We start from the raw sequence: 20,111 nt of genomic DNA, 5'->3' as shown, positions 1-20,111 counted from the left end.
ATTTCCTTAAAAATCCAAAAATTCTAAAATTTACAAAATACCATAAAATTCTTAAAAGAAATTCATAAAGATCAAAAATTTTCCAAAAACCTAATATTCCAAACAAACAATTTTTTAAAATTTATGAGATTTTATTTTTTTTAGTGTTTCGCATACTTATAATTTTTAATTTTATAATTTTCTAAGTTCTAATATTTTTATGATTTTTTGGTAATTTTAATTTTAAAATTTTAAGTATTTTTATAGTTGTTTTGACACATAAATCGGGTCATTAGCAGATTTAAAAACTTTTTAAGAGAAATTTGGGTTTGGGGGTAATGAGTTATATAGAATGCAAGTAAAAGTCAAGTTAATAAAAAAAAAAGTGAAAGTACCAAAGTGAGAATTGAACAATAGTATAGGGACCAAAAAGTATTAAGCCTAAAAACTATTATCTAAAAGCTGAGAAACTTACGGATTACAGTTTGCCTATTTCCCATTTACTCGTTCAAGAAAGCTTCAAATTGGATTCTAAAATTAAATTTTCGCTTCCGATTTCGAAGCTATTAATTAGTGATCTTTTTTTTTTCTCAAAGGTCAGTTAATCTTTATTCTTTCAATCAATTCCCTCTCATCTCCAATTTTTTTTTTAATTTTTAGGCTCTATTTTATATGTTGTTTCTATTTCAGGTCTTGTAATTTACTACACTTCTCCATTCACTCTCATAAAAAAAAAAATCCCTTTGGAGAGATTGGCGAATGCATTTTAAAAGAAAATTTATTCGAATTTTAAATCGTTAATAGAAATAATTTAAGCCGATTTATATTTGATGAAATGTTATTTTTTTTTAAATATGAACTTAAATTTTAAAATTAATTAGAGCTTTTAATCTTGGTTTTCTTCTTTGCAGGTTTGAGGTGAGAGGAAAGCTATGATGCTAAAATTAAGCATTATCTAATAAGAATGCCGGGCATTCCTTTAGTGGCTCGTGAAACCTCCTCGTATGTTCTCTGGGATTTTAAACTCATAATTTGAGGGTTTTATTTTTTTCTTCTTTTAATTTTTAATATTATTATGGCAATATGTTATGCTCATAGGTATCTTGGTTTTGGGTTTCGCGTATTTTCTAACAATGTCAAGCTAAAAGTATGTGATCATGCAAACATTGTTTTTCTCAAGGTCATTGTGAATGATATCTTGTTCTAGAGCCTTTATGTTTGATTATTGTTGATTTATTATAGAGTTTTTGTTTGTTTGTTTGTTTGTTTGTTTTTGTGTTGTAATGAAGTGTGATTTTGGAGTATGTCTATTTGGATAAGTTCATGAGTTGAGGGGTTCTCATGTTATCTTTCTTTCCAGCTATTCAAGAAGCACAGATCAAATGTGCCAAGAAGATTCTGGCCTGAATTTATCTGCTGAAGAGGAAATTGCAGCTGAAGAGAGTCTATCGGTTTATTGCAAGCCTGTAGAACTCTATAACATTCTTCAAAGGCGCGCTATAAGGAATGTAATATTTCTGCTTCTTGTTGCTTTCGACATTTTATTTTTTTCATGTAGATTGATTTTCATGTTTGTTCAAGATGTGGTGTCATTCGGCGTTGCAGACAGTTAAAAAGTACATGCTGCTTTGAACCATCTTAGTTTTATTTTCATTGGAAGAGATTTTTCTTTAATCTTTAACTCGGATACTTTTTTATATCAATCTACTTGTTAGTTGTGGTCATCTTTAAATTATTTTTCTTTTAATTTGCAGCCATTATTTCTTCAAAGATGTTTGCGTTACAAACTTCAGGCAAAACACAAAAGGAGGTAATGTTCCAATGTGGTTGCAACTTGAAAGTGCTTATGGTTGCAACTTTTAGGATAGGCAAATCTGTTGTATAGATTCTTATGTTTGACTATACATATGGTTGTTGGAATTTGCATCATTTAGGTAGCAATGACAAGTTTCTTTGTGGTAGGAGTTAATTCTTATTTTGTTGTGTGATTATCAATGAATTTATTAATTAAATTTTGATGATGATTAGTTTTTGGTTATTGTTTTCTAATAATCATGTGTTGTCTTGTTTGACTTGATCAAAATTTGCTATATACAGGTAAATTTGAGTTATTAACTGCATTTTATTTGGTTGATATGTAGGATACAAATGACAGTGTCAGTACCAGGGATTGTCAATGAAGGTGTACTGACACAAACTGTTTTTCCTTTATACATCTTGTTGGCAAGGCTAGTTTCTGATGTTGCGGTTGCAGAGGTAGGGTGTATCATGTCTGTACATTCAAAACTAAATCCATTAGTCTATTTATCTTCTTTTCTGGTATTGTTGTACTCTTTTTTTTGTACTTCATTTATGATATATTTACTTTTTGAACCCCACAATGAAGTATTCTGCAGTTTATCGTTTTCGTCGGGCTTGTATCTTGACTAGCTTCACTGGCATTGATGACAGTAATCAAGCCCAAGTAAATTTTATTCTCCCTGAGATTAATAAGCTAGCTATGGAGGCCAAATCTGGCTCGCTTGCCATTTTGCTTGTCAGCTTTGGTATGTATTTCATAAATCCCTTACATTATAACAGTTCAATTTAGTATGAATTTTAGCTATTGAATGTCACTTTTTCTTTCTGTTTCATTCACATTCTACTTATTCTCACAGCAAATGGAGGATGCTGCCTTTGGGGTAGGATACCATTAGAATCACTATATTTGTCTTGGGAAAAATCCCCAAACTTGAGTTCGGGACAAAGGTCTGAGATGGTTTTACCTGTTGACTTGCAGTCTTGCTTATTGAAGGTGTGCCATCATAGCTTTCTGGTTATCATTTAAAGAAAAAAAATCTGGGTGACTGTTCTACTAGTTGCTTAGCTATTATTTTAGTCAGTATCATAGCAAAAAAGAATTGTTTAAGATTCAGAGAAAGCTTTCTTGATTGTTTTTGTACTATGGCCAAGTCATAAAGTATCACTTCTAGGGCAGTGCTCCATTTTCTATATTCTTCTCAAATATAAAATAATATTCTTAAGGAATGACTCTGCAGTCCTTAGCCTCTGATTCTTTCCTTGCTATTTTTATTGGGTATATACTTGTGATGTTGTTCAATCATACCATTCTAAGCTTGAAAATTCATCCTAAACTCAGCTTTAGCTGAAGCATATCTTGAACTCCACCTGTCTATGTCTAAGAGTGCTTCAATGAAAATTCCTACGGCAGTTTAGAAGTTGGTAGAAACCAAAAAATATTTGTGCAACTGTATCAAAGGGATATAGTGGTTGATAAAAATGCTATGCTAGTAGTATTGAGCTCTATGTATTTGGGATGTTGATGGTGTTGCTATACCATTCGATGGTCAATTAGGTTTCCCTGTACTTATCTGGTTTTTTCTTAAGTGATCACTTTGTCTCAAGCAGTTTTGCTTATTGTCGATGACTGCTTGTGTGAGTGATACTTTAACCATGGTACAACTTTCTTTAGATGGCTCACTGTAACCGGTATAGAAAATTGCGATGCATGTTCAAGCACTGATGATTAAAGCTTAAATAAGTATCTGAATTGCGGTTACTTCTATATTTTATTTTTATCCTTTCCTGCTGCAGTTGAAATGTTCGAATGAGGACAAATTCATCTCAATTCAAAGTTCCAGCAATTCTTCCTTAGTGGTATGTCTCTGCTTCTTTTTCTTTTTAAATTGACATTTCTGACTTGTCTTCTAGAAATATTTTACTTATGGCATTTGATTTGACTTTTTTCACTCCAAAAGAATCAACCACTGCAGCTTCAGGTCATCATTTCTGCTAAGGAGGTTGGGGTAAAGGAAAAATCTGCCTATAATTCATACACATGCAGTGGTGTTTCCTCGTCATCGCTGCCTCATATTATTGGGTAATCCTTGTTATAATAACCATTAAAAGTAGTTTTGCTCTCTGATCAAATCTATTCCCCTTTCTATGCCGTGAAAATTTGATATTACCTGCTCTTTCCTGGTTGTTAATGTGTTTGGAAATAACCTTGTAATTTCTTTAACATGCTCCACAGTGCTCTAAATGAGGCACATCTTACTTAGGAAAAAGCGGAGGATGGGCATTAGTGATTCTATTGGGTACTTTCATGTTTAATTCGATTTACTACCAAATGCCAATCTACAGATAGTCACATTGGGTGCTTTAGACTAACTTTTGCGTTTCAAACATCGTGTCCCCCCCCCCTCCCCCCCTCTCCCCCCAGCACACACACACAAAAAGAATCATACAATTGAAAGAAGTAAGGAATGTGCATTTGCTTGATGTGATTTAACCTTGGTCTCTATGTCTATCTCTAAGACTGACATTATGCTGCTTTTGGTTTTAGGTTGAGAGCAGGAAATGTCATCTTTAATTACAGATATTATAACAATAAGTTACAGAGGACTGAAGGTATTATTTCTTAGTTCTTACATCTTTTTCTTCGGGATAGGGGTTAAATCTTATACACATTCTGGTTTTCTTGAGGTTGCATCTTTTTCTTTAGTTGCCTGTACCCTCAAGCTAAGGATTATTTTCTAGAATTTTTTTGATTCTTCTCTCCTAGTCCTTATTTGGTAGACAAGACACTATGATTAACTAGTTAATCATTAGGATTTTGTTTGGAATTTTTATATAATTTTTGCATTGTATATTGCTTATTGATTTAATGTCATAAATTCCATTTATTTGCAGTAACTGAAGACTTCTCTTGCCCTTTCTGCTTAGTAAAATGTGCTAGCTTTAAGGTTGTTCCTCTTGGTTCTATTTTTTCTTCTATTTCATTTTGATTCAAATGAAATTGTATCCGTATTACTTGGACATATATGGTTGATGCATAAATTTTTTTCTTATATATAGGGTCTGAGGCATCACTTGCCTGCAAACCATGATCTCTTCAATTTTGAATTTTGGGTTCGTAAAACTTCAGGATCCATGGTGGTATTCTGATAGTTGATGCATGCATACCAAAAATTCTAATTCATAGGTACTTTGTAGGTAACTGAAGAGTATCAAGCTGTTAATGTTTCAGTCAAAACTGATAGTTGGAGATCTGAGGTCAGAGTATTTTCTTGACAAGACTTGCAATTCTGTATTGATTTCTGATTTTTTCTTCTTGGCTAAACGAACTGATTTGGGCTAATGTTAATGCATCTGGCCCCACCCTTTTTAAAATTGTTTCTTCAAATTCACAGGGAAAAGGTTACTGTAATACTTAAAAGTTCAAGTTTTATTTTTTGCCGTGATTAAGGTGAAATTTGCTAGTATGGTGTGACTCAATATTGAATCTGCCACTGTACTTTTATTTAGTTATATGGTGAATACAGGTGTTAGCTGCATCTTCAGATAGGAGAACTATAACCATGTAAATGTGCCTATTTCTGTACATCTTGTCCATGTCACTGTTCTAGTTTACATGTGTATGTTTTCTATTCAGCTTGTTGCAGATGGTGTCGATCCTAAACAACAGACATTTATCTATTAGTAAGTTATTTAATTTGCCATTTACATGCTAGTGAGTTTCTTTCCTCATCTTATTTCCACGAACCGAAGTTGGTAGCTCATACGTATGCACAGCTCAAGACGTAGACGACAGAAGGGCCTAGTTCAAAATGCAAGGCATGTACATCCTGTTTTCTTAGAGTCAAATCTGCCAGCAGGAGGCTGTGAGCTTCTTGACAAGGCTCATGGTATTACATTTTTATATACGACCATTTACTTGTTACTTTTTCCTTTTATAAAAAATATAACTTTTAGCGAAATTTACTATATATTTTAGAAATGGAAGGTTGTCTAGGCTATCTGATTCAAATACTGATGAAAGGGCTCTTGTCTCAGGTGGTAACATTATACAAAATGGTATAATGGGTGCTCTGGAGTGTGCCGAACATCTTCCATCCAGTTCCAATGTTGCAGGGGTTTCAGGCACTGCAGGACAATCATATTCTGATTCTGAACATGTTCAATCAGTGTCCGGAAACAATCTTGGCCCCCCTGCCTTGCAATTTGCAAAGACAAGAAAAATATCTATGGAACGTTCTGATCCCAGAAAGTATGTCCTGAATTTTTTTTTTTTTAATCTATATATTCAGTGTGTTCTAATTCATTCCAAAGCTGTGCAATGGTTAAATGCGTTTCTTTCTTTTCATCAGAGCATTGTTTATGGAATTTGTTCTGTGAATTTAAAGGCATTGCTTGTCAATTTTTTGTACATTTCTACACTAGGTATTTTTTGGTGCTAATGTAGTAGCTACTGTTGAATGATTGTTTTTTTAGATAGTGTTGGTCTCAGAACTGTTGGGGTGTAAAGTACTTTATCTACTACCCAAAGTGTCTAGTGGCCACTGCCATTCCTGATTCAGGCTTAAATGTTCTAAATCCTGTATCCATCATCTCCCTCCCAGTTTAGTAATAGAACTGACAAATAACAGTTGTGACCAACTAGTTAAAAGATGGAAGTGTGTCATAAAATTGATGTGCTCATTTGGACTGGTCTTGTTTAGATAATATGCTTCCCTCTCCACCCTTGCCCTATTTTCTGCTATGACAAAGGGTTTATTGTTGAACCATGAATATGGGTTTGATTTTATTATTTTCTCTGTGTTTTCAGCCGTACTTTCCTTCGGAAGCGACAGTTTTTTCACTCACATAGAGCACAGGTGATTGAAAACTATGTAATTGGTGTTTGTAATTTGGTTCTGGGAAATGCGATGATATCCATAATGCAGTGTGAAAAGAAGAGAGAATGAGGAAAAAAGAAAAAAAGAAAAGTTGCTTGCTGCTGCTTAGACTAATCACACATACACACATTAGCAACTAATAAGAGAGTGGGTCTAGTTGTGGCTTAGCTAGCATGTGAAATGGACTGAGGACTGTAGTTTTGGTTTTCTCCTTGAATTATGTTGTGTGGTACAGCTCAATATGCCTTTGCATTAGTTTTTGTCAAGAGATGTTAAGAAGTTAGTTTTTGTCAAGAGATGTTAAGAAGCTTAGTAATAGTTGACTATGAAATCCATTACTGACAATGTATACATCAAAATCTGTGAAACTCTACATCTCTGCTTGAAGCCAATGGCGATAGATCAAGTGACGTCTGACAGAGACAGTGAGGATGAGGTCGATGACGACGTTGCAGATTTTGAAGATCGAAGGGTATGTTTATTTTATTTGTTTTCTCTTCCGTAGTCTTTCAACGTTGATGCTTTTGTGGAAGGACATATTGTGTTGGATTTTGGTCAGTGGACAGCTAAGAATTGAAGGGTGATGTAGTTATCAACAAGTTAAGGATTATTTACACAAACTTACATGACAATCAGAAGTAAAGTAACCATTTTGACATTAGTAGATCCCTTTCCAAGGAATATATAAATGGTATTTGATGAAAAGATATGTATAGATTTTAATCTCATTAAAATTCCTTTTGGTACATTATTGAACTGCGTGACTCAATATCTGCGATGTAGACAAGCTAGGAACTGATGTCAGTGAACGAACAACTAATAATAAGATATAATGCAGTAATTACTAATGTTTACAGCCCATTACAAAAATGACTCCGAGTGTCTGAAGTGCCAGGGTTGGTCATTAGGGCTAATGAATTGAATCTTGGTGAAATTGTTTTTGCATTTACAAGATTGCATTAAGATGCTCTAGCATGTTGCAGATGCTTGATGATTTTGTTGATGTAACCAAAGATGAGAAGCAAATAATGCATTTGTGGAATTCATTTGTGAGAAAGCAAAGGTAATCTTGTCTTTCTGTTTTACTTCGGGTTTTTGCTTCCGTTTCTTTTATTCTCACTTGGAACTAGTTGAAATCAAATCATAATTGTCATTATAAGTTCTTCCCGCCTCTGTCTGTAATTATGACAGTTTGTTTTAACACGTTTAAACCGACCTATATGATGCCCAGGATGTTGGTCTTTTTTGTGTTCCTTTGGTAGTTTCTTCATTTCACTCGTAGTTGAATCGAGTGACTCATTAGATCTTCATTTGTTTCTCCTGGTGTTGCTGTTTCAACGATGGCAGGGTGTTAGCAGATGGTCATATTCCATGGGCATGTGAAGCATTTTCAAAATTACATGGGCAGGACCTTGTCAAAGCCCCGGCTCTCATCTGGTACATCGTCTCTCTTTTGTTTCTGATTAAAATTTATGTCATTTAAGCCCTAGCACTTCAGCTTGTCTATTTTCCATGAATTGTAGTTTCTTTCTCTCGTCTGATTGTACATACTGTCTTCCTAGTGTTTCTGATCGGCTGATGTAATAAAAAACGATCCCACATCGACTAGCCAAGGATTTGATTCAGGCTTTAGAAATCAAGGGCCATCCTTCCCTATCGAGACCCGTTTTCTCAAAAGACAAAAACCTAGTGGGCGATCTTTAGACCTCAAAAAACAAACAATACCTCATAACGGTGGCAGTTTAACTATTCTTACATTAATAATGTTTATGAGATTGCACTTTTGTTGTCCCGTTTTCAACATAACATCGGATGTATGCTTAAATTCGAAGATCATAATAAACGTATTACCTACCTATGTTGAATTGGCAGGTGTTGGAGGTTATTCATGACCAAGTTGTGGAATCACGGTCTCCTCGATGCACGAACCATGAATAATTGTAATATCATTCTACAACAGCACAAAAAGAATGGTTCGGATTTGATAAAAGGCTAAAGAGACCATTGGTAAACAATCGTGATGCTGAAATGGTGCTCTCAGCCCCACCCCAACACTTTTGTATAACGGTGGTCGACTCTAAAGTTCTTTACATGTCATTAAGCCAAGTAATTGCTTTACTTATTTTGTACAATCAGCAGGTATAATTCATGATACTTTTATTTTCTTAATGTTCTTATAATTATTTATTTGATATTTAAAAAGAATTAGGTATCAAGTATCTATAATTTAAACATATATATACACTTTGGAGATATTGAAATCATACTACTACCATCGCATCTAAATTCCTGTGTACTTGTACTTCTGGGTTGCTGGTTATTACCACCGCAGAAGCAAAAGCAATGAAGAAAGTTAGAAGTGCGGTCGAAAAATGTTTTTTCATCTAAACACAAAAGCTGAAAAGCCGAGATTTAAGTGTTTTTAGTTTTTACATTTGAAAGTAAAAATTATTAAAATATTTTTATTTATATTAACAAACTACATCTTTTCGTACTTTTTTGTCTCACTGTTCTAAAGCACTTTTGTAAAACTGGCCCTTGACCAGATAATCTTTATTTATATCAACAAATAACTGAGTTTCACTGTATGGTACCTATAAATATCCTCTGCCTTTCCAGAGTATTTTTCTCCTCTTTTTAATTGATGAGTTCTTGGACAGTACTAGCCATTACAACAAATATTCTTTCATTTATAACAATATAAATCCAATCTAATATAAAGCTCATCATTGATGGCAAAATTGGTACATTAATGCTAAAATGACAATGAAATGAACATAGTTCAATATATTAGGAGTTAGGTTTAGGAATGCTTATGTGCAAGTGTGGTATGCATTGTTACCCCATCAAAATGGCTAATTTGGGCTATTCATTAAATGCAAGCAATGGAAGGTTTTGTATGTTCAATTAATGATTTATTAGATAAAAATTTTCATATAATATTTATATCTTAGAGAAAATCAAATGAGGAAAACAAATCTAATTGCTATATGAAAAACATTATTTGCAGCATGCCTTAACCTGCCATCCAGTAATTCAAAACATACACGATTTTTAGATTTCAACTCATTGAAATAAAATGACAAATAATGCGATGAAAAGACTAGTTATTACAAACAAAATGTTAAGAACACCTTTGATAATTCATTAGTAACCGGTAACACAGATGAAGCTGCGATGTATGTTTCGGATTCGAAGGCTTCCAAGAAGGATTGTGCGAAGATCAAAATATGGAGTCCACCCGTGGAAGGTTCGTTGAAATTCAATGTTGATGGTGCATTTAAGGGTGATGTGTATCATGGAGGGTCCGAAGGTGTTTTAACGGACTCGAATTAAATTACTAGTGTGCATGTGTGTACTGAAATGACTAATTCATATAGTAAATCATTCTAATTTGAAGCCTGGGATAGCTAGCTTCTATCAGTAAATTCCATGTATAATTTCAGCAACATCTCAATACACAGTAATAGAATTTTTAATTAACAGCACAAAATCATCACCACCATGATCATCATCATCATCATGCAATGCTTCTGAAAGAATGAAATGTCAAAGTACTCGAAGCAGGATATTCGAAAGGTATGCACCCTCTGGGTAGGATGGGTCAATGGGATGATCACAGCCGGCTCCGCTCTGCCTTAGGACTGTGATTTTTCTCTCGGCCATCGAGGCGGCGCCCTGGTTTAGAGAACAAACTAGGAATTTAGGAGCTCTTCATCCATATTCCTACTTCTGTAGAGCACATATTTCTCAACTTTTGTGTTTCTAGATTTATCATTGTTTATATAAAAATGAAGGCTATCAAAAGCTAGTTCTTGCTTCATTGCTTCCGAGAACAAATATTAGATGATAATAAATTTCCAACTATCTAGTCTTGAAACCTGCTTCGATCTGGCTCTTAATTGGATTAAATTCATATGTAGGGGTGTAATCGAGTCAAGCCAAGCTGAGCCTGAATACTAGCAAGCTCGAGCTTCACTCAAAGCTCGAAACTCGATATTCCAACTGAACTCGACCGAACATCTATTCTTAAGCTCGAATTTGGCTCGAGATATAATCAAGCTACTCAAGCTCGAGCAAGCTCGTTTATCAATTTTTGTACTCAAGCTTGAACTTGAGCTCAATTAAGATCGTATGTTCGAGCCCGGCTCAATAATAATGCTTACGGTTAATAATATACTAAGGGCAATAATGTAATTTAATAATATTTAAAACATATGTTAAAAATGAGAAGATCGTAAGGCTAGCAAGCCGAGTATTACTAAGCTTGAAGTCAACTCGATTGATAGCTAGCGCTCGAGATCAAGCTCGAGCTCGGCCCGATAATTACCAAATCGAGTTCGAATTCTTTTCAAATCAAACTCAAATAGTTTGTGAGCGCCAATGTCTCATTTTTCAGTTTAACAAATAAAATTTTTATTTATAAAGATCTTGGGTTATGGAAGGTATATAAAATCTCGCTATGTTCAAAAGGGAAACAAAAATAGTAAAAAGATAAAGCAGAAAACTTGCATTACCTATCCTCAAGTGGAAGAAAGTGCCTTTTTAAGGTATTACTAAAATAGTGACAAGGCAATGTGAATGGTAACAAATCAAACCAATTTCTTTTCTTGTAACAATGCAAATTTTGTAGAGTTACGCATACAATATATATTCAAGGCATTGTCAGATGGTTTCTAGTGCTCAAGAAAGTACACAGAAAAATCATTTACCTGAAGAGTGCGCAAGAATGCCCCACTTTGAGTCATCGCTCCTGAACAAGAACAGGTCATGAGAAGGCCACCTCTTCTAGTTATTTTCATTGCTAGTGAGTTTAAGTTTCTATACATGCCTGAAGCACTTTGGAGAACCTGGGTATTATTAGCATCCAAGAGAAACATGAAAAGCATATATGATGTATTATTAGACTTATAGTCACAGCTTAATATTCATATATGAGAGATGCCGGATTCAGGATGCATGAGAAGTTTTACATGTTCATTTGTGTGACAGTATAAGTGAAAATGTAGCATATTCTTGTTTATTAATTAATTCGAAAAACAGCAAAGAAAAATTTATTTGATTTCCTCCTAAAACAAAGAATAAGAAATTAATTTCGACTAAACATAAGCTGCCTTGAGCTACTCATGCACTTGATGATATTTGTATAATATTTCAAATATAAATTACTAGATAGGAGATAAATGGTTAAAATATACTCTAAATCTCTATACTCTTCCTACATTTGGAATTTAGTCCCTCAACATTTTAGATTTCAAAATTCAGGTCCAATTATTAGCACAGTTAAAATTTTCTATTAAATTTACCGGTGTGACATTTTGAAATTTAAACAAAAAAAAACCCTCACTTGATGGCCGTGTAAAAAATGACGTTATAAGGAACTTAAATTTAACGATGTTAATAATTGGACTTGTATTTTTAAATCTGAAAAGTAGAGGAATTAAATTCCTAAAAATAAAAATAAAGGGACTAAATTCCAAATTTAGAAAGAGTGAAGGGAACTGTAACATATTTCAACCTAGATTAATCAGCAGGCATACAGATTAGTCTGTCTGCATGAATATGCCTGAACGTGTAAACCAGAAGTCTGGTCACGTTCCAATGTTATCTAAAGGGATATTAGATAGTGCTAAATGATATATATATATATTAGTAATACCTTTCTGCTTGGTGCAAGTTTTGGAGGATCAAGAATAACTATATCCCATGAGTCATTTCTAGAAAGAGCACCCTTCATAAATACAGTTGCATCTTCTCTCAAAAAAGAAGTCTTTTCAGGGTCCAGATTGTTGAGAGCAATATTTTCTCTGGCTAGCTCTAGTGCAGGCAATGATGTATCAACACCTAAAAGAATATCAGACAGAATCACATTAACAGTCCCAGAAAATATCTGCAATCATTGAGAAAGAGTTTTGAAGTATCTACGTAGATGTACCTTATGACAAGGAATATCAAGATGGTTAATATGGAAGCAACTTAAGGTCAAAAACTAACTCAATTCAACTTAGCTATACTTCGATTCCATACCAGTTGGATTCTACTATAAGGATTTTCGTGGCCGTCTTCTTCAAATTTTAAGAAATTCAGCTATTTGGCAAAGAAAAGCGGCAAATCCAAAGTCTAGGAGATAGACTATGACCGGATTTTGGCACTACTGGATCAAATACATAATTTCGAGCAGATAGTGAAAATGACCAAATTTGAGTAAGAAATTATATTACCATAATACTAGGTTATGATAGTTCTACTTTACAAATTTCTAAATAAATTGGCCTTGCACTATTATTAGTTGGCTGCAATTTCTAAATAATCATGCCAGGCATCCTTGACAACTCTTAATTAAGCAAAAACATTCAGTACAAGTAGGCATTTAGCAAACAATTAACAAAAATCTCGGCAGTCACGTACCGGTAATACTCATAGCACCTCCTTTTGCGGCATTTAGGGCAAAACCACCACTATAGCAGCAAACATCTAGAACTCTCTGACCATGGGAAATCGTTGACAAGAACATTCGATTTTCCCGCTGATCAGCATAAAATCCTGTCTTTTGACCCTCCAATGAGATTGCATAAGATATTCCATTTTCTATAACCTAATATATAAATGTAACAGACACCTTATAAGACTCATGTTAAACTATGGCACTAAAACAAAAACTGAAGGACAAAGAGCAATAGCTGTATGAAGCATTTCAAAAATCCAAAGCAAAAAGGGTGACCACAGTCACTTATCTAGAAAAATGACATTTCAACAAATGAGAAAAACTGAAGTCTAATGATTGTCTTCATTTTATAAATGAGAGATGCAATCCTGGATGGAGAATCCTCAAATGAGAACGTTCAGAAAATCTACAAGTGCAGATTAATGCCAATAAAAAGCTTTATAATTTGAAATTTCATGAGGTCACATAGTATTAATAAAAAAACAAAGAATTAATGTTGTAGTTATCTAGCATGAATAAATAATTCAATAAACAATATCCTCATATTGGCTCCAGCTCCGGCTATCACAATTATGGCATGGGACTTCCAGAAGTTGGTAGCTTCTTTCAGATAAAGTATATAACAACAGCAAAGGCATAAAAGAGCCAACTCAATGGCATAACAAACCACAGTTTGTCCTTGCAATCTATGCATGATGATAGCAGTCAATTGGAATATGTACAAAGGGAATAATTCTTCTTATGCTTGTTGTCAGTCATAGCTAAATCTTAAATGAAGTACACATATTTTATTAGCAAGAAGACAAGTACATGGAGAACTTTCATGGTAAGCGTGACTTCAAGCTCAAATTTTCTAGTTTTTCAATCACTATGGAAGATGTGCATCAGAAACCAATTAAAATGTGCAGGGTGCAATATTTCAAGGGATTTCTACCTTTGTTCTCTGGGGACAAGTGGATGGATGCAATTCTTTCAGATCTGCTGCTTCTATCCCTACTTTTAAATTTTCAACAGAAGGTCTCCAATGCATATGATTAATCTCGTCAATTCTTATATAATATTTTATTAGCAAGGACACAAGTATATGAACTTTCATGATATGAAAGCATAACTTCAAGCTCAGACTTTATAGCTTTTCAATCACCATGGATGTAGAATGTGCATCACAAACTTATTATTAATGTGCAGTGTGCAATATTTCAAGAGATTTCTACCTTAGTTCTCTGGGGACAAGTGGATGGATGCAATTCTTTCAGATCTGCTGCATCCATTCCTTCTTCTTTTAAAATTTCAACAGAAGGTCTCCAATGTATATGATTAATCTCATCAATGCTACTGATGCATGCTTTAACTTTTGATTTGTATTTCTCAACCCAAGCAGCAGATGATGCTACCACTGCTAAATCTCCAAAGACATCGACAATTAATCCTGACAATCTACAGTGAAGCAGTCACATCCAATTTGCAAATGAGATGTTAAGCCTCCAGAAACAGTTTGGTAGGAATCAGAAATGAATATGAGAAATAACGGTTGATATCTGAGTTACTTTGACCCTTCTGTTCTCCTTTTCTCTATTTCTTTTTCTTTTCTTTCTTCCTCTGTTTTTTCTCACTGCTGAAACAGCCTCTTGACAGTCTCTTCTCTCTTTCTTCCCTTCTATCTCTTTTCAATTTTCACAAACTAATGAAAAAGAGCTTGTAGCCTTAGGATTCATTAGAGAGACACCCATATCTCTTTTTAGGTTTTGATAAAATTCAGCTCGCCTTTATTTTATTCATCATCTCTTTAAATACAAAATGCTTATTACAGTAATTAAAGGAAGTCATATCAATCTACATAAAGTCCTACCAAAAACTTCTTCCATTCAAAGATTACTACCAAATAACTTCTACTAAACATCCACAACAAAGATTCTATGGGATGTTGGTTAAGTTGGGTTTTCCAACAAAATAACTAACTACACACCCCTATAGAAAAGAGTACACACTTCGAATTTATAACTATATTCAACACTCACTGCTATGCAATGGTAACATGGAGCCGTTTTTTATATCCAAACTCTAAGAGAAAAATTATATACGCAACTGTCGAGCATGCATATGTTGTTACCAACAGCATTTTATTAAATGTCATTCCCCTTTAAATCTTGAATCAAAAAGTATAATTCAAAGTTATAGTTACCTGTCTCCTTCACTATTGACAAGACGATATGCATTCGTAGTGGCCGAAGGAAGCCCTAATCCACGACGTAACTCTACAGCTGCATTGATTCTTGTTTCAAGAAGTTTCTCCATGTCAAGTGCACAAGAAGGATCTCTATATGACATAATTTAAGGAAGTTAATCGCCTTTGGGTGTAAGTAAAACCTAACTACAAAACCCTGCCCTTTTTTGATTAACTACCTTGTTGCTTCCTCTTCTAGTTGCATGAGCCGAACACAGAACATGGAAACCGAATTATACAAACCCCATCCAATAGGTTTCTCTGCCCCATCTGCTACCAACACAATATCTCCAGTCTTAGGTGGTGGTCTACCAATTATTCTATCAATTGCTCCACTATAAACCATTGGGCTTCCATCCTTGAATAGTTGTGTCTTACCCTTCTTTAGAATAACCTTTGCAACACCTATTAAAGCCAAACAAAATACAATAAGAGTAGGAAATTTAAATCAATTAACAAGCCCTTACTACAAGTTCTGTACACGTCAGCTTTCTCAAGGACTAAGGAAGAGCATAAACAATGAGACAACAATCCAACACAAGACTCATGAAATCACTTGAGTATCAGTTTTTTATTACATAGCTCCATTTTGGTTTCTGTTTCCTGCCATTGTCCTACAATGATTGATTCATAATGAAAATGATATTAGTGATGAAAAATTGACACAATCTAATCTAACCACCTTCATCGCATAGGAAGAATCACAAAGGAAGATAATATTATCTATATTGGACAACTTCTTACCATACTTCACTGTTGTCTAGTAAATTAAGTATTTCGCTGAATCTGACTAACAAGGTGATGTCAAAATGCTCAAGTTTTATTTTATTTTTTTTATTTACTATTTTCAATGCATATATCCATGCTATTTAATTATTTACATTATTTATTTTATAAATCCTTACTTTTTAATTTGGATATTCAATAGTCATATTCTTGATGTATTTTACATTATTTATTTACATTGATGATGGCATAGTCTCATATTCAATAGTCATTTTGTAATCCTATTGTGATTTCAGCTAAACACAGTTTTTTAGGATTGAGATGTATTTTACAACTTTTTTGCAGCACAAATTACCTTCCTTTTTCTTAGCTGAACTATATTAATTTATAATGATATTTCCTATTTCATGCAAACAGTTTTTGTTACTATTTTTTATTGGATTCTTATCCCATACACTGCCAGTGGAGTAAAAAAACTCCACAAGCGGGTATAGGATGATGCCATTTGTTTTTGGGATGTAATAAAATAATAATTAAAAAGGACACTTGGCATCATCCTAAACCCGCTTGTGAAGTTTTTTTTAAGTAGCCTTTTTTATTTACTACTTCATGCAAACCTAGAAACATATACATTATTTTAGTTTTCTTTTCTTTAAGCTTAAGATAAAAAGAAAAAGGACAAAAAAATTGAGGAAAAGTTCTATGTATTTTGTTCGGGCAGCAGACTTTGTTTATGCTACCATTGTTAATGATCCTTGGAGATTCTTAATCAATTTTATATTGACTTGGCAAATAAGATAAGGAAAAGAATGCCTGACGAACTTATAGTCTGCTTTACCCTTTTTTATGTGGCATTTATCTCTTACATGCAATTAGAACCAGACTGAAGAAACATCAGAGACCCTTCTTATATTGTCAAAAGAAATGCATGATTGCAAAATGGACATTCCCCACAATAGACCCTAATAAATACGATGGTCCATGGATTTCATAAAAAGATAATGCAAAAAAGCACGAATGAGGCAAGTTGTTTTCTACATTATATCGAAACTTCCAAACATGGATTTGGACTTGCACTTGCTCCTTTTTTTCTTCAAGAAAGTTAAAGATACAAAAATGCTGACATGCAACCAAGCGCACTGATTTTTCTTAAGCCAGTCAAAGAAATGTAATTTTCAATAAGAAAAAGAATACAAGAAAAAGTTAAAAGGAAATGTTCAAAGCAAGTGAAAGACAAAGCAATTCAATCAATTCATATTGCAAATTTGGATTTAATACTATGTTACTCGGATTCGGGTATGAGTGCGGATACAGATATCAATATGTATCCAACACGGGTGTGGTTAGATTTTTCTAAGTTTCTCCATGTTTTTGAAGATCCTTGGAGGTCACATCCCCATACCCAAGTGTCAACTGGAAGACTCCACTAAAAAATAAGAGTCCAAGCAACATAAATTTAATATCTCACTGCAAATTTTCTCGTTTTGTTTGCTACTCAACTTGCCCCCCATCCCCTTCAAATGTGTTAAAACAATGAAGTGTAAACAGTAAAAAACCAAAATTGTAGAGGGTATTTGATTAAACCAGGAAATTGGTCAAAATCTAAGACATTGGAAGTTCGAACATAATAGATCCATAACAAGCTAAAATTACTATTCGTTTAATCTTTACCATCCAAAGTCTTTTTTTTTTTTTCTTTTGCATCAGAAAAAATAGCAAAAAAAGAAGGAAGAACAATGCACCGAAAATTTAATCAATCTCCTCTAAGTCAATCAAAACAGCTAGAGCAATCCAAACCTGATAGCTTTACAAATAGTCGAAGAACAAAGAAAGCACTGGTAAAAACGAAACGGAAGCATCAGCAAACAGAAAATAAGGGAAGAATGAAGAACCTGCCTCTCAAGAAAATGAAATGCCTAAAAGATGAAAGCATTGTAGCTTGAAATTAATCAGAAACAAGTAATTGGTCGCAGAAAGTTTGTCTTTGGAAGAAACCGACGTACCTTTGGGTTGAGAAGAAGCAAAACGCTGAAGGGAAGAGAACGGCGGTGGCGGTGGCGGTGGTAGTGGGAGGTGAGAGTGAGAACAGGAGAGACACTTCATAAGGCGGGCTTGAAGCTGCTGCTGCTGCATGCTTCTTTCCACAATATTATCGAGTCAGGATTTGGTCCGGGTATCTAATATAGTTTTGTTATATTTATATATATGTTTTAAGGTATAATTATATTTTAATAAATTTATTTAAGATATGAAATTTAAATTTAGTAATAAAACAAAAAATATATTTTTTATTTTTTTATTTGAGTCAGGTATTTTAATTTAGGTGTTGTTTGTTTAAAAATTAAGTACGTATTTCATAAATTAAAAAAATTAAGTATTGAATTTTAGTATAGATTATTTAAACTTCAAATATAGATCTTGAACGATTAGAGGTGTTCAAACGGGTAACCGATCGGTTAACCAAACTGAATTTGTATTAATCGAATCAATCAAATTTTTTAATCCTTTAACTGTTAATCGAATCAAAATATTTCGATTACTTCGGTCAGTTAACTGAATTAACTGAAATTTATATGTTTTTTTTGTTAAAACAAATATAAAACATATAAAAAATAAATTTATAAAGTTCATTTGACTGGATTAACTGAATTAACCCAACAACTAATAGCCTAATACATATTATATATAATATTATTTATTAAGTTCAGTTAATCAAGTTAATTACTTAATTTTGAATTGAATTAACTGTTAACCGAAATTTTAAAAAACTTTTAACTGAACTCCAACGAAACTAGATCGATTAACCGACCGACTAACTAAATTAGATCGATTCAGTCGATTAATTCAATTTTAACTACAATGACAGATTTTGAACAAGAGATTTAGAGTTTCTCAAGTCTCTTTGGCAGCCAGTTGCTTAGCCATTCAACAATTAGTCGTCACCCATCTTTGCTACTCCTGCTTCGACCATGATACCAATCATCAGTTATTTTTTCGAAATAATAAAGTTTTTTCGTCCAAGTGTTAGACCATGCTTTGGCTTTACTTAGTGATATCTATGGAGCTCGAGTCGTAACGATTTGATTTTTCTAGTCCTTAGTTTTTTGGTTTGATTGAATTTTCATAAGAAATGTCTGGGTTTTCATTACACATGTTTGATTTAAGTCATCCACGATGTTAAAGATCTATGTTTAGCTGTATAAAGGTTTTTTTCTCTTAAAGGTCGAGAGTGTCATATAGTGAGATTTGAAAATACGTGTCACCCAACAAGACTTTCTAAACCTCAATGATGTTGAATTGATATAATTTACAAATGATACATGGTTGGGTTCTTATCATTTGTTAGATAATAAAAACTGACGAGATAGAACTATCTATTGAAGTGATACGAAACAAGTATGAGCAAGGCATATATTAAAACACTATTAGCTTATTGAAGCAACCGCAAAATTAAACAAAACCTTCCAATAATATAAAGGACATCAATATGCATGATAAAGAAAACTTTTTTAGCCATTCTACCAATGCAATCAATAAAGAGAGCTCTATAAATAATACTAATATAAAATTTAAAAAATTGGATAGGTGAGCTGAAAAAAAGAAATTAAACCATAAATCTATTCAAATTTTATTTTTATACTTAGAACTATCCATAGTCTCTTCAAAACTTTTAAATAGAAGGATAATATGTTTGATTGTACTCAAACTTACATTCTCTTATATTGACAACAATACTAATACAAATGAAACTAAGACTCGATCAACTATACATATTCTTGTAATAGAGCTTGATTTATAAAATTTCTAAAGGTCAAAAGGAGAGAGAGAGAAAATGGTGAAAGAAACAATAAGAAAGTATTAACATTGTGGACATAATGGCGATAATTCAAGAACATGAAATGGAAAAGGAAGTGGTGTTAAGCTATTTGGTGTGAACATAGCTGTTGTTGTTGCCATGGATGAAAATTTGATGAAGAAAGGCTTGAATGGGGAATTTACGGTCCCATAATACTGGAGAAAATTAAAACAACAATGGTGGTGGACCTGGTGGTTGAGGAAG

At 33.4% G+C, this 20,111-nt stretch overlaps 2 protein-coding genes across 4 annotated transcripts; one reads left to right on the top strand and one right to left on the bottom strand.

Moving 5' to 3' along the window:
* Positions 1-442: 442 nt before the first annotated feature.
* LOC105785417 (polycomb group protein EMBRYONIC FLOWER 2) lies at positions 443-8,942 on the top strand. 2 transcript variants are annotated; one of them, XM_012611538.2, is made up of 21 exons: positions 443-575; positions 891-981; positions 1,340-1,487; positions 1,734-1,789; positions 2,121-2,235; positions 2,366-2,525; positions 2,637-2,773; positions 3,574-3,636; positions 3,753-3,859; positions 4,325-4,389; positions 4,672-4,724; positions 4,837-4,890; positions 4,975-5,034; positions 5,414-5,460; positions 5,554-5,666; positions 5,815-6,028; positions 6,587-6,635; positions 7,045-7,128; positions 7,640-7,719; positions 8,004-8,093; positions 8,529-8,942. In XM_012611538.2, exons 2-21 carry the CDS (start codon positions 944-946, stop codon positions 8,650-8,652), a joined length of 1,857 nt encoding a protein of 618 aa, XP_012466992.1. In that variant the 5' UTR covers positions 443-575; positions 891-943; the 3' UTR covers positions 8,653-8,942. The 2 variants fall into 2 exon arrangements, with proteins under 2 accessions (XP_012466992.1, XP_012466954.1); XM_012611500.2 differs by having other exon boundaries at positions 3,738-3,859.
* Positions 8,943-9,746: 804 nt separating this feature from the next.
* On the bottom strand, positions 9,747-18,209 carry LOC105785451 (uncharacterized). Of its 2 annotated transcripts, none has more exons than XM_012611547.2 (8): positions 18,055-18,209; positions 15,505-15,730; positions 15,284-15,418; positions 14,316-14,538; positions 13,065-13,251; positions 12,316-12,500; positions 11,369-11,506; positions 9,747-10,334 (listed from the first exon to the last, which is right to left on the bottom strand). In XM_012611547.2, the coding sequence occupies exons 1-8, from the start codon at positions 18,182-18,184 to the stop codon at positions 10,206-10,208; spliced, it is 1,353 nt and encodes a 450-aa protein (XP_012467001.1). In that variant the 5' UTR covers positions 18,185-18,209; the 3' UTR covers positions 9,747-10,205. The 2 variants fall into 2 exon arrangements, with proteins under 2 accessions (XP_012467001.1, XP_052489030.1); XM_052633070.1 differs by having other exon boundaries at positions 10,233-10,334; positions 11,369-11,409.
* Between the last annotated feature and the right edge of the window lie 1,902 nt (positions 18,210-20,111).

Source organism: Gossypium raimondii, chromosome 7, assembly GCF_025698545.1.
Source record: "Gossypium raimondii isolate GPD5lz chromosome 7, ASM2569854v1, whole genome shotgun sequence".
Taxonomy (NCBI): domain Eukaryota; kingdom Viridiplantae; phylum Streptophyta; class Magnoliopsida; order Malvales; family Malvaceae; genus Gossypium; species Gossypium raimondii.
Note: the sequence above shows the minus strand (reverse complement) of the source record. Positions and strands in the feature narration are given on the sequence as shown.